Below are 12,345 nucleotides of genomic sequence, written 5' to 3' on the forward strand. Positions count from 1 at the left end.
TTTCCCCACAATAGCATACTCCAGTCATGCTAGAAACAAGGTGCTTTGAAGTACAAATGTTTTATTGCAATGTTTCATTATTTACAGTACCGTCCACTTTGTCCCTGGGTGCTACCAAAGTGCAAAGCCATTTGAAACCGAAAAGCTAAATGATAGTAACTCAACAGCGAAACGTGATTGTACCTTATGGTCGTACTGCCCTGCCTCTTCCCTGCTACTGCGTGCAGAGAAGTTTGCTGCTCTCCCTCGTCACTTGGAACAAACTTTGGTCACAAAGGATTGTCAGTTGTCGGTCTGTTCGTGGTGATGCAGGAACAGCAATGTGCAGTCTTTCCAGCTGGACGTTACTTGGAATACAGGGCTTCTGAATGCGTAACAACAGAACTTTGTACACAACACTGTCAAGTTCATATTTCAATTTTTCGTGTAAGTACTGGTTTATTTCCAATTCTTTTTGTTGCTGATTCTCTTTGGCTTATAGAAGCTTTAAGTCATCTGTTTTGAGGCTTAACTATCTTAAAAGAGCCTGTACCTCTAGAATTACCACTGAGTTGCTACTGGCTACTGAAAATGGACATGTCATCTCCTAGAACTGCATTTAAAGGTCTTTACAGAATACTGCAACTTTTACCGTATGTTTCCATTTTGTATAAAAATGGTGACTCGGAAACCTCTGAAGCTGACATTTTCACACACTGCCATCTTAAAGTAGGACAAATTACACTCGTTACTTCAGGAATGACCCCTCAACAGAAACTTGCCTTTGGGGGGGTAGTTACTACAAATTTTATTTGAAGACTTGAGAATCCCAGTATTCTAGTGGGTAAGCTCAGGTCAAGAATCTTTCAGCTTTCTAACGAGTATATTAGCTTGAGAAAGTACATTGAAAGACAGGTTTCAGACCAAGTACCTGCTATTTCCACTGCTGCCAGCAGTCCCTTCAGACATGGGCAGTGAACTTCTCTGCTCCACTTCTCTTAGTGTGCAACAGGGATGTCGTTACCTTCTAAAACTTGAGACGCTTTGTGTTACAAAGCTCTTACACAATTAGGAAATGTTTAAGACTACATTCCCGAAAATAAGTTACATTAAATGGCACTCGAGTCCTTCAGAAAATGCGTAGCAGGGCTGTTGGGTAAGGCTCAGCAGTACTAACTGCTGCTCTCTCTCCTCACCCCATGCCTGGTTTACAGTTCAATAATGAGTCCCTGTACCAGTTGCCTCAAATGATTCTGAAATTACAGCTTCTCAAAAATGGGATGATTGCAGCTCTTGGCAGGTTTTCTCCTGTGAGTTATACTTTTATTCCATGTTTTCACAGACTTTTCCGTATCACTACTGATAGAAAGCCACCAAAAGCTTTACAGTTGCAGGAGGTAACATCTTCACAAAGAAAATGTATTGTTTGCATTTCTTAACCTACCATACAAAACACGGTGTTTAAAAGCTCCGCAGTGCCTCCCTTCCTATCGTTCCTCTGGAATTTGGAGGAGGCAGCAGAGCTCACATGCAGTCAACAACATTGCTGGATCCTTGGCCCACGTCCCGGATCTGGCTGCTGAGACAAGAGCACACAGCCACGCCTGCCCCTGCCCTGCAGTGTGACACAGGGCCGACGAGTTCCCACCTAAAGAAGATGGCAGAGGAAAAAAAAAAGAAAAATAAGTTCCTGTTCTTTCTGAGCAAGCGGAAAGTATTTCTTTTCTGTGTCTGAAATTCTATTATACAGCCTAGTTATATAGTCTGTGCAAAATATACCTTGCTAGTTTATGCTCATTATTTGTCTGGTAAATTTAGTGCAAAATCGGGTTGAAACAACCAGAAGAATGTAGATTCTTATTGAGCGAAAGGAAGAGAACAAAGGACGGAAAGAAGGAGGAGGAGGTAGTGCTCTAATATTTACAAGAAGAACCTAATGGCATAAGCAGCACTCCTGCATCGCTAGTCATGGATATTACTCAATTATTACCAGGAAACAATAGATAGACTCCTGCTGCGCACTACTTCTATTATGTTGCGTTTTCATATAGGCAGTTCAGTTTGATCTGAGTATTATCCTAAATATCCTCATCTTTTGCACAGCTCAGTAGGATTTTGATGACCAGAGGTGCTAAGACCTACCAGCTGCATTTTGTTCAAAATCCTGTGTTCTGCCTTGTAAAAGCAGATGGGAAAAGCAGTTCAGTTCCTCAGATGGCCTCAACTTGGGAGGAAACAGTCACTTACCACAAGGGCTACGGAGCCAACTCCTCCCCTGGGAGCGTTCATTGGGGCGACTGCACTCCATCGATCAGAATCAATGTCATATCTTTCCACATCGCTGAAGCAAGTGTTGTCATCTAAACCTCCTATTGCGTAAATGGGGCCACCAAGGGAGGCAAGAGCAAGTCCTCTCCTAAGAAAACCACAGGATCAACACCTCAGTGCAAGTCCTTAAGGAAAAGGAATGGGAAAGACACATCAAGTGCAATGTTACCTGACTGGTACCTGTTTCAAACTATGGGGGAAAAAGTAATGAAAATGTTAAAAGTGAAGTTTATAATAAATAATGACCAGTAACTGTGGCTGGCCCTCTGTACACCTGCATCAGTCTTGCAGCTTTATCCTGAAAGTCTTTCGTATGTTTGCATCCTCCCGTGAGAGGGGCTCTAGAGTTTTATCTTGACTTCACCTCAGCTTTCCCAGGCACCTCTACGTTATTGTGTGATCCATGAACAGGACTGTTGCAGCTAGAATATTTCTAGACTGCAAAAAGACAAAGCTCCTGTTTAAAGAATAAAGGCAGGGGGACGCGGAATACTGTTTTGACTGAATGTCACCCAAGACCCAAGTCTTCTAATTACACGCTTAGATATATGAGGTTAGCTTAGCTATGTGATTTCTTGGTACTGAATTTTACGCCTCCTATTTTGTTTTATTGAAGAACCACATTTTGTTTTATGGAGAACCAAAACCTGCTGGTTTTAACTTTGCTGGTATAGCTGCTGCTACAATCTGGGAATGATTTTTTTGGGGGGTGATAAAAGCAAGCCTGCGCTGGATATTAGATGAGTGAACTCTAGAAAGATTTAGTTACAATTTCTTCCATTCTCTTCTTTTTTATTAAGTCTGTGTTAAAATAGTTGTCAGATTTTTTTCTACTGAATCTACAATTATGAGAATACAATCAGTATTACAAAATGCAAAGTATGGTCTAGACTCATTAGAAGCATTAAGTTTCTGCTTTAAGTACCAAGACAGGTGATTCACCATTTCACTGAGAACATTCTTGCCTCATTACACAGAGGGCAGGTGCGAAGATACCAAGGCAGGAGCAAGGGATGCACAGTCTTTCTACAGAACACACACTGGGGAGATACCCTGACCTTATCTTGCATTGCCTCACCAGGTAACATAGATGGCATCAATGGTGGCAGTTTTTTCTCAACTAAGTATTCGGACACCATGTCCATGAATGGGAGGAATGGAGCGTAGCCAAGGCACAGCAGCCCTTCCATTTACCAAGGTACTGAGTAAGAAATGTCACAGAAATCTAGGGCTGATGCTTGCAGAGAATATGCCCTGTGGTGGTGGCAGTAGGGAGGAGTAAGAAGCTCCTTCTGGGAGTCTGGGTCTTTTACTTTGATTATGTCACAGCTACAAATAGCTTGAGGACTTAGCCGTGTTCAGTAGTTCACTCCTGCTTGTACATGATGCTTTTAGAAACAACAAATAACAAAACAGAATGTAGAATTCAAGAGGTTGATTTAAATGACAGCGGAAACAAAAAATTACCCATCTGTGACTCCTTAAAAGAATCCTAAATGTCAAAAGGCAAGAAAAAGCCTCAATCTGACTTTAAGTGTTTTAGTGCGTCTGGCCTTTTGTGGCAAAAACATAGGCAGCATGAAGGTTTCCTGGGCATGAAGAATTTCACTGTGCGTGTTCACTGGCAGTCATCTTGCTCATTCTTAAAAAGCGCAAAAAACCCACAGAAGTCTATCAGTTTCAAGTTCTTTATCGGGCATAGCAGAAATGCCCTAGATATGGGAATGTAAGCACAGCTGGAGTAGAAGAGCTCTCTGCTCCAGAAGCCAGGCCCCCAAGAAAGAAAAGAATAGTGACAAAAGAAAGCCAAAGTGTAAACGTAACCAATGTTACCAGCCAGGGCCTCTCCCTAGAGAGAGAGAGATATTATGCAGTTTTGCACTGAAATAGTATGTTACGCACAACGTTGTGTTTCTGAAAATATGTGATGTATGCAAGTATGTGATGCAAATTTGTATTTGCTTTACAGCTAGTAAATAAAGGTGTTTGATAGCATAAAGCCCCAAAATAGGAAAAAAAAAAAAAAACAACAAAACTAAAAATAGCACAGTTTGGAAACCCAAATAAAGACAGGACAGACATGGTGTTTTTCAGCGTCAGCAAGAAATTATTTATCGCAGACTAGGACTTAAAATTTGGATCACGTACCTCTTTGTGTTCATTGATGCCTTCATCATCCACTTGTTTGTGAGAGGATCAAATACTTCCCTGCTTCCTAAGTGTTCGTTTCCATCATGTCCACCTACTGCGTAGACTTTACCCGAAACACATATGCATCTTTTGATACAGAGATTGCTTGGCAACACTTCAGTTTTCATTTATGCAATATCCCTGCCTATGTGGAGACAACAAGCTCAAATAAAGGTTAAAGTCTTCAAATGTTTTCAATATCAAGATTTTAGTAAGTACAGACTTTATATTTTTATATGCTGTACTCAACCAGAGATCTGTTTCTAACTTGGACTTTTATGCAAAGCTTGAGATATGTAGACAAAAAAATCTTCCCATCACTTGAGTACTGCAGGTCAGATCAGTTTTGGACATTTCTATCAGTCTCTCCAGATTTTCGGGGGGGGGAATCTCTGTTCTGCTGCAGCAACACAGGAGCTACCGTTTACAAGGAGAAGTTGCATCATGGGTGCTAAGCTGCTCTGGACTGCACGGACCTGGTTTCAGAAGATGGAGACCCAAAAATAAAGGTAGGTCTGTTCTTGGAAGATTTATGGTCTTAGTGACTTGCCTGTATGGAGTTAAGTGTGAAGGGAGCTAGTATGAGTACTAGCAAATTCTGGGTGACTCTGCTGTGTAAGGCTATTTTTTTGTAAACGGGTTAAAAAAAAATTAAATCGCCTGTTAAGAGAAGAGGCTATGTACCGTTCATAGAATCATAGAATAGTTGGGGTTGGAAGGGACCTTTAAAAGGTCATCTAGTCCACCCCCCCTGCAATGAGCAGGGACATCTTCAACTAGACCAGGTTGCTCAGAGCCCTGTCCAACCTGACCCTGAGCGTTTCCAGGGATGGGGCATCTACAACCTCTCTGGGCAACCTGTTCCACCACCCTCATTGTAAAAAATGTCTCCTTATATCTGGTCTAAATCTTCCCTCTTTTAGTTTAAAACCATTACCCCTTGGCCTATTGCAACAGCCCCTATTAAAAAGTCTGTCCCCATCTTTCTTACAAGCTCCCTTTAAGTATTAAAAAGCTACAGTAAGGTCTCCCCAGAGCCTCTTGCAGGCTGAACCACCCCAACTCCCAGTTCACAGTAATATCTTTTCAGTAAGCATGCTCTCAGATTGTTTCAGAATCACAAACCCCTTCGTGGGGAAGAAGCCTTACTAAATTGAAGAATATCCAACAGGTAAGCCATTGGAAGACAGATTTATTTATTACAAGTACCGATTCCACCAAAAGGAGCAAACAAGTGCCTTTAGAATAGCATTACTGACCTCCCACAGAGATCACACCCACGTGCCTTCTCCTGCTGTTCATTTCAGGGCCGAAGAACCAGTTGTTCTTACTGATAGAGTAACATTCAATGCTGCGAAATGGGTCACCAGATCCACCCCTACCACCGACACAAAACAACACACCTGAAGAAGACAAAACAGGTTTCCAGAAAAATAGCAGGAAGATGGGGGATAAAGTTGTACAGCAGAGTGAACTGAAACTTATGTAGTTCGGGAGAAGTCATATTTCACTTCAGGGGGCACAGTCATTGCCCTGCGTAACTGGGTGCTGGATTTTGCCTTTGCTTGGCATGCTGTTATGGCAATTAACTATCTATGCTGATGCAAAACCAATGCATATTTTAAATATGCTTTTTGTGATTTTTTGCTCAGGGAGATAAACATTGTTAAATATAAAAATGTAAAAATTCGGATTTGCAGTCTAATATTCATCACTCACTTTTGGTGTAGGTTAGCCAAAGAGTTTAAAAGTTAGCTCAACCTTCTCGTGCCCAAAGATAAGTGTCCACTGTTGTCGGTATAGCTGTGAGCATGCTGCCTGGTCACAAGATACTTAACAGTTCTAGCTTTAATACAGATAGAGCCAATCAGGATAAATAAATAATGCTTTAAAGAAAGAAAATGACAGCTAAAGTTCTGCTAGGACAATGCAGCACACTAGCTAATTACCAGGGAGGTACACAACGGCTTTCCCAGTTTTGCATTAAGTCATTAACAACCATTTCTACCAAGCTACCTAACCCTGCATGGACGCACCGCCTTTTCTCCACACCACTCCCTATGGGATAATCAGACACACATTTAATTACCAGCAGTCTGCTTCCTTGGTGTTGTGCGAATGGAGTACTCAAAGTCTGGCACTGCCCTGCTGCTCAGGTGAAGGTGGTAGTTTCTTGCTTCATCCAGCAAATCCCTACATTTTAGATTCTGCTTGACAATCTCTTCCTTTGCCACAACACCCATAAGGAAACAAATGGGCAAGAGAGGCAGCCGTACCTGACAGAAATGAACACAGTTGGAGTAACTGGCTGAACTGACTGAGTCTCACCATTTACAGTGACGCAAGCATAACAGATGGCAGCTTCTGAGCCAGCTGCCAGCCCCACGCTCTTCACTAAAAAGGGAGGCGTTCATACTTTTTTTCCAGAATAACAGCGATATGAACAGTTCTTTTTAGTGACAAACGTTTGCTGCAACCCTTTGCATTTAAGCAGCGGTGGAGAACTGCCCCTTGGCCCAGGCTGAGCGGAGGAAGAAGTGCCGCTGCCTGTACTGCAACTGCACCTGCCTGATGTGATGCAGGCAGCATCCGTGACTGTACCAGGATAGCCCGTGTCAGGTTAGTCTGCTGAGGGGGTGAATTTTCAGCTCATTGCTATGCCAGTATAAGAGGGCTTTTGCTAGAATGGCTGATTTTCTTTGGGTGGCAAGTCAAAGAGGAAACACTATCAGCACGAACTAAGTGTCTGTCTATTAAGGAGGTATTGATAGTGCAGTAACACCTTTCTCTAGTGTGGACTTGACAGACTACAGGATTAAAAAAACCCCAACGTTGAGAGCTAATTGTTTCCTTCCCCAAATCCTTCCTGTGGTTCCCTAGCAGAGAGCTGGTGAGCAGGCTGAGGAAAGAAAGGCTCCTTCTGGGTAAGGCTATAGGTGGTCACTGCCCAGAGCAATCCCCAGCGACAGGGCACATCTGAAATAAGGTCAGCCTCTCCAAGGCTGCCTTGAAATGTCTTCCTCCCCACAGTCACTTATTTCAGCAAACCGTTCGTTTGTCCTTTTGAGAGAAACAGTGAGGAATATGAAGTACAATCGGGTGCAAAGGTGGGACAGGTGTTAGCAGGGGGGACTGAAGCAAACCAGCATCTGACTTCCTAAGGTTTGGAATCGATGCTGTCAGGCGCCTCCCAGTTAGCTCAGCAGCAATTGTGAAGTCCAGTATCTCCAGTGCTTCTCAGAGCAGCAAAAGGGTGCTGTTACATGGCTGACAAATGTCCCTGCCTTGAAGTAAGCAAGTGTTTCTACCAGTTCTTCCTTACCCGCTTGCTTTCAGTCCCACTTCTTCCTTTACTTTGGCCTGTCTTGGTTTTGGCCGATTAAAAGCACAGCCATAGCCCTGCTCATAGACTCATGAGGCAAGTGATGCGGTAAGAGCACAAGGCTGACAAATTCAGAACCTCATGATGACAGCGCAACCCCTAAGGCTGATTATGATGTGGATAATAACTATCGCGAAGCCCAGGCATGTTTTCTGCTAGCAATAATGTCCAAATCACCTGATGGCTCCGTATACTCTGGCAAATAACCCATATTTACAGGAAGGGGTTTACTTTTTCATTGTTTCATTCTAGACTGGTTACCATGAATAAAACAAAGATCTTAATCTCATCTACTTGTACACCTGGGTAATAATGAAGGTTTTTTTAAATCTCAAATTATATTGCCTATAAATTTAATTATAGTGTACTAAAGAAGGAATTTTTCTACCAAAACCATCATGCTAGTCTAGATGAAACTGAAAGTTTTGGGAAGACAGTTAATAAACAGTTGTGATCTTTTACCAGGAAAGGTGAAAAATGATGCATGAAGACAATGACAGCAGTATTCTAGTGGACCTCTCTTTACTCACATGATGCCAATATTAGCACTTCTGCTGAATGCAAAACATTCAAGCTGGAGTTCAGTGACAACTGAAATGGCACAGTTGATCCTACCTGCTAAGATTCACAGGGCATTTTGCAGTGCACAGCATGTACCACCCTCCTCCCCAGCACAGGTTCTCTATACCTGTCTCAAATACTGTATTTTAAATTCCCATAATCAACGCATACGGAGCTTGAATAACTGACGTACCTAACGCTTTGACAGGAGGAGGTCCGATGGGTGTTTAAATAAGTTCAGCTAAGTGACCTTTTGATACCCGTATGTGTTTCTTTCAGAAGCAGTGGACTCTCATCAAGTCTAGATCATTAAACTGCTAACTCCTACAGGTAACCAGCAGTGCTAGCCTAGTGAGCATTAAATGGTCTAGCATATGTTTCCTAGCCTGCTTATAGGGCTAACATGTCTTGGTCTTTTGTTAATTAAATATAGGAACATTCTAGAAGTAGCACAACTTGATATGACACATCTCCGTTACAGTTTTACTCTCCTAGACACGTAAAAAGCTCCTCAACAGCTTTGCTCTCTTTTCTTAAGTACAAACACTTACCAGCAAGGGAAGTGAGTGTTTCAGGCTGTAGTAGTATCAAACCAAGTGAAGTGATGGCTTTATGTACTCTACTATGTGTAAATCTAAGAATTTTCTGCTCTAACACAGATGCAGCTTTTTGTTGGCTCCCCACTCCCCAGCCACGAGCATGTAGTGAGTACTCATCTCACAAGAGAAACTGAAGAATATGACTTCTTCCTGATATTCTACTGTTAACTCACAACTGCGAATACCAGAGGAGGTGCCAACTGCCGAGAACAATTTTCATCATGAGATCTACCCAAGGACAAACAGTTGATTAGACAACAAAACCAGTGACAAGACAGGCACACGGCGCCTCAGCCTGCCCTACCTGTGCAAGTATTTCATCCAGCCACGTCGCATGATGCTGTGGATTGGCTAGCAGCCACTTGATAGCAGCGTTGTAAACTTGCTTTTCGTTTTCAATATTCAGGTCACTGGAGGACAGGAGTTTATGGAGGTGCTGTGGTGACACACTCACAAAGTCTTCGCACTCCACCACTTCTGTAAAGTGTTCGCAAGCATACTGATCAGCCATGTCCATCAAGTCAATGCGGTTGTGACTCTCCGCAAATGCCCTGACTGCCAGGCAGTTGGAGGGATGGAAGTGCAGCTTCATGTATTCACAGCACGCCTTTGCTACCAGTTCCACCTGAAGAATGCAAGCAGCGTACAAGAGAGGCTGGACGTTATCCACTGTCAGAGTAATCCGGGAGGAGTACACAAACTTCACCAGGTCTTCTATTGCATCACCATCAAAGTCCCTGATCTCAATCAATGTCTGCTTGGCTTCAGCCATTTCCGAAAGAAACATGGCTCTAAAGTAAGGTATAACACAAGCTAGCACCAGTGTGTGGCAGGAGATAAGCTTTGGACCAACCTGAAAAAAAAGAAGAAAATAACCCTCAGTCTTTCACTGGAATGTCAGTTTTGGCTACAATAGGACGGACAGTTAAGCCGAAATAAGAATCCTGAACTCAATATGCATTGAGCTACTGTATTTTGTTCAAGCAAAATAACTCCATCTGCCCTGTACTTCTGACATCAGATCAATGTATCCCAAGCAGGTCTGAGTTGTAACTTGGTCACCAGAGTAGGGCAAGGCCGTAACACAAAGAAGCAATAGCACTGATGCACTGAACTTGCTTTTCTTTAAGAGGCGTGTCCTATTTCTTAAATGAAACATCCTTAGGAACCTTCTAGATGCATCTTGGAGACAGGAGGAGACTGCCAGGCACTTGTTTCTTTTATGTGTATTTCAGAGACTTTGCAGGGCGGGGAGGGTGTAAATTGTAAAGCGACATTTTTAGACAACCTAATTTAAACCTCTGGACTTTTACTAATGTTGAGGAATTTATAATTCTCTATATTAGAAGCAAATTCATGTAAAACGGCAGTAATAACAGGTATTACAGGGATTATTAAAAGTTACCAATCACTTCAAGATTTTTAGCAGTTGTTCAGCCACAAAAGATAGAGTATTCCCCATAAAGAGGAGGTATTTTTCATAATTCCGATCAGAAAGCACAAAACAAGCTTTTCACTTATAAAATTCTAGAATTCAACTATGTTAAGAGAATGTAGGTAGTGAAGGTAAAGGAACAATCCACTACTTATTTGCGTTACAGGAGTGCTTTCTTACAGCCTTTGTCATTCATCAGTCTGCGCTAACAAAGGGATGGCTGAGTTAAGCAACCGGTACTCCTGGCAGACTCAAATTACATCTTCATTTTCAGATGAAGGCGTTAAAGTGAGCGGTCTTGCAATGTAAAAATAAAAAAAGGGTGGGATATTAAATTATAAAGGATAATTTGGAGTTTTTTCTATCTCTGATTCAACACACAATTTCTCTACCCTTTTTAAAAGTGTGTGTTATCAACACAAGTGTAACCTGCCTGGTGAGCAGTAAGTCGAGGCTACAAGGAGCTGAAATTGCACAGTTACATACTGATCAACTGTGGGAACCTGCTTAGAAGGCAATTTGGGTGAGGTCGAAGTCATGCACGTCCTCTCTTGGACTGTTAGCATCTTAAATGTTTACATTTCTGTTGTAAACTTCCTAAATAAAAAAAAAAATACAAACACCTAGATAGAGATGCCTCAGATCCAACAGGTATTCTATGCTTTCCATACCCCTGCCCAAATTCACAGCCACCTCCAGCATACGTATTCATAGCTTAATCTTCAGGCTGTTAAATGCAATGGACGTGTGACAATATCTCCTTTAGTGTAACATCGCAGAGCTCTCCAGCTTCAAAGAACTGAAGGAGAGAGCTGTGAAAATCCTTCCAAGCCTCATTTGCTTCAAATACAAAGATGTCATCTTCACCGTCACTGTTGGAAGACCTAGGCTGCTGCTGCTGCTGCTGTTGCTGCCGCTTTTTTTCCCTTTATCAGATGTTGTTTTGCCTGCTCTGGAACCATGGATTCTGAAGCCATTGGCTGTTTCTTCTTGCACTGTGTCCATCTTCAAAAATTCATGCCAAGACAAAATCCAGCCCATCAGGAGTCAAATCCTAAAATGCAGTTAAATTCTGTTCATGTTCCTGTTCGGAAAAAAAAAACAAAACCCAACACAAAAAATGATGAGACATTAGGTACTGGTAGTACCTAACAATTTGATTACATGTTATAAATACTACCTATAACCTTACTTGGGGAAGGTGGGAGGAGAAAGCAGGGAAAAAAGACCCACAGTCAAGAACCCTACGCAGGTACCTTTAGGAAAAGCCATTGTTTGTGAACTTGTTGCCCACGCTTCTTGAAAAAAAGACAAGAAAAAGAAAAGGCAAGGATGTATCCTCCAACATTCCTGATCTCACTGCTGTGGATGGCAGAGGAACAAAAGCGACACGGCCCACACACAACCGTGTTTCTTTGGTCCTTAAATAGCATCTCTCATCACTGCTGCCATAGACAAACTATTGATCTGACCCCGATGGGTATTTTGTACATACTTATTACTCAGCTTTCCTCGGTCTCTTAAAAAGCTAAAGCAATCCTTTAAGTGTTTTATGCATTTATGCAAATGTAAGCAAAATATAAAAAGCTTCTACACAATTAGAGAACAAGAATTTACACTTACAGAAAAATCTTGGAATGAAAATTATTTCCTTTTATCTAGCAACCTTATTAATCCAACAGATTGATAATTAAAGCATGACAATGAGGAGCAAGTTTGCTCCTGCTTGCTAGCTTTTATTTTATACTGTTTACCCAGCTTAGCTGAAGATATTTAAGGTGTCTAAGTTTTATACAGCTCGGACTAAAGGAATTGTAGCCATACTAACATCATAGCTTTCCCAGGGCTGAAAGACAAATCAGGGATACCAC

The 12,345-nt window shown here is 42.0% G+C and overlaps 1 protein-coding gene across 1 annotated transcript; it reads right to left on the minus strand.

Moving 5' to 3' along the window:
• Positions 1-1,983: 1,983 nt before the first annotated feature.
• LOC309683818 (kelch-like protein 8) lies at positions 1,984-11,451 on the minus strand (the record flags this gene model as incomplete). The annotated part of the gene is given in 8 exon segments (XM_082499821.1): positions 1,984-2,397; positions 2,399-2,432; positions 4,456-4,584; positions 5,753-5,900; positions 6,587-6,773; positions 9,344-9,892; positions 11,235-11,396; positions 11,398-11,451. Coding segments are annotated over 8 exon segments (1,461 nt in total). The 3' UTR covers positions 1,984-2,199.
• Between the last annotated feature and the right edge of the window lie 894 nt (positions 11,452-12,345).

Source organism: Vanellus vanellus (assembly GCF_965231255.1).
Source record: "Vanellus vanellus genome assembly, contig: HAP1_SCAFFOLD_434, whole genome shotgun sequence".
NCBI classification, from domain to species: domain Eukaryota; kingdom Metazoa; phylum Chordata; class Aves; order Charadriiformes; family Charadriidae; genus Vanellus; species Vanellus vanellus.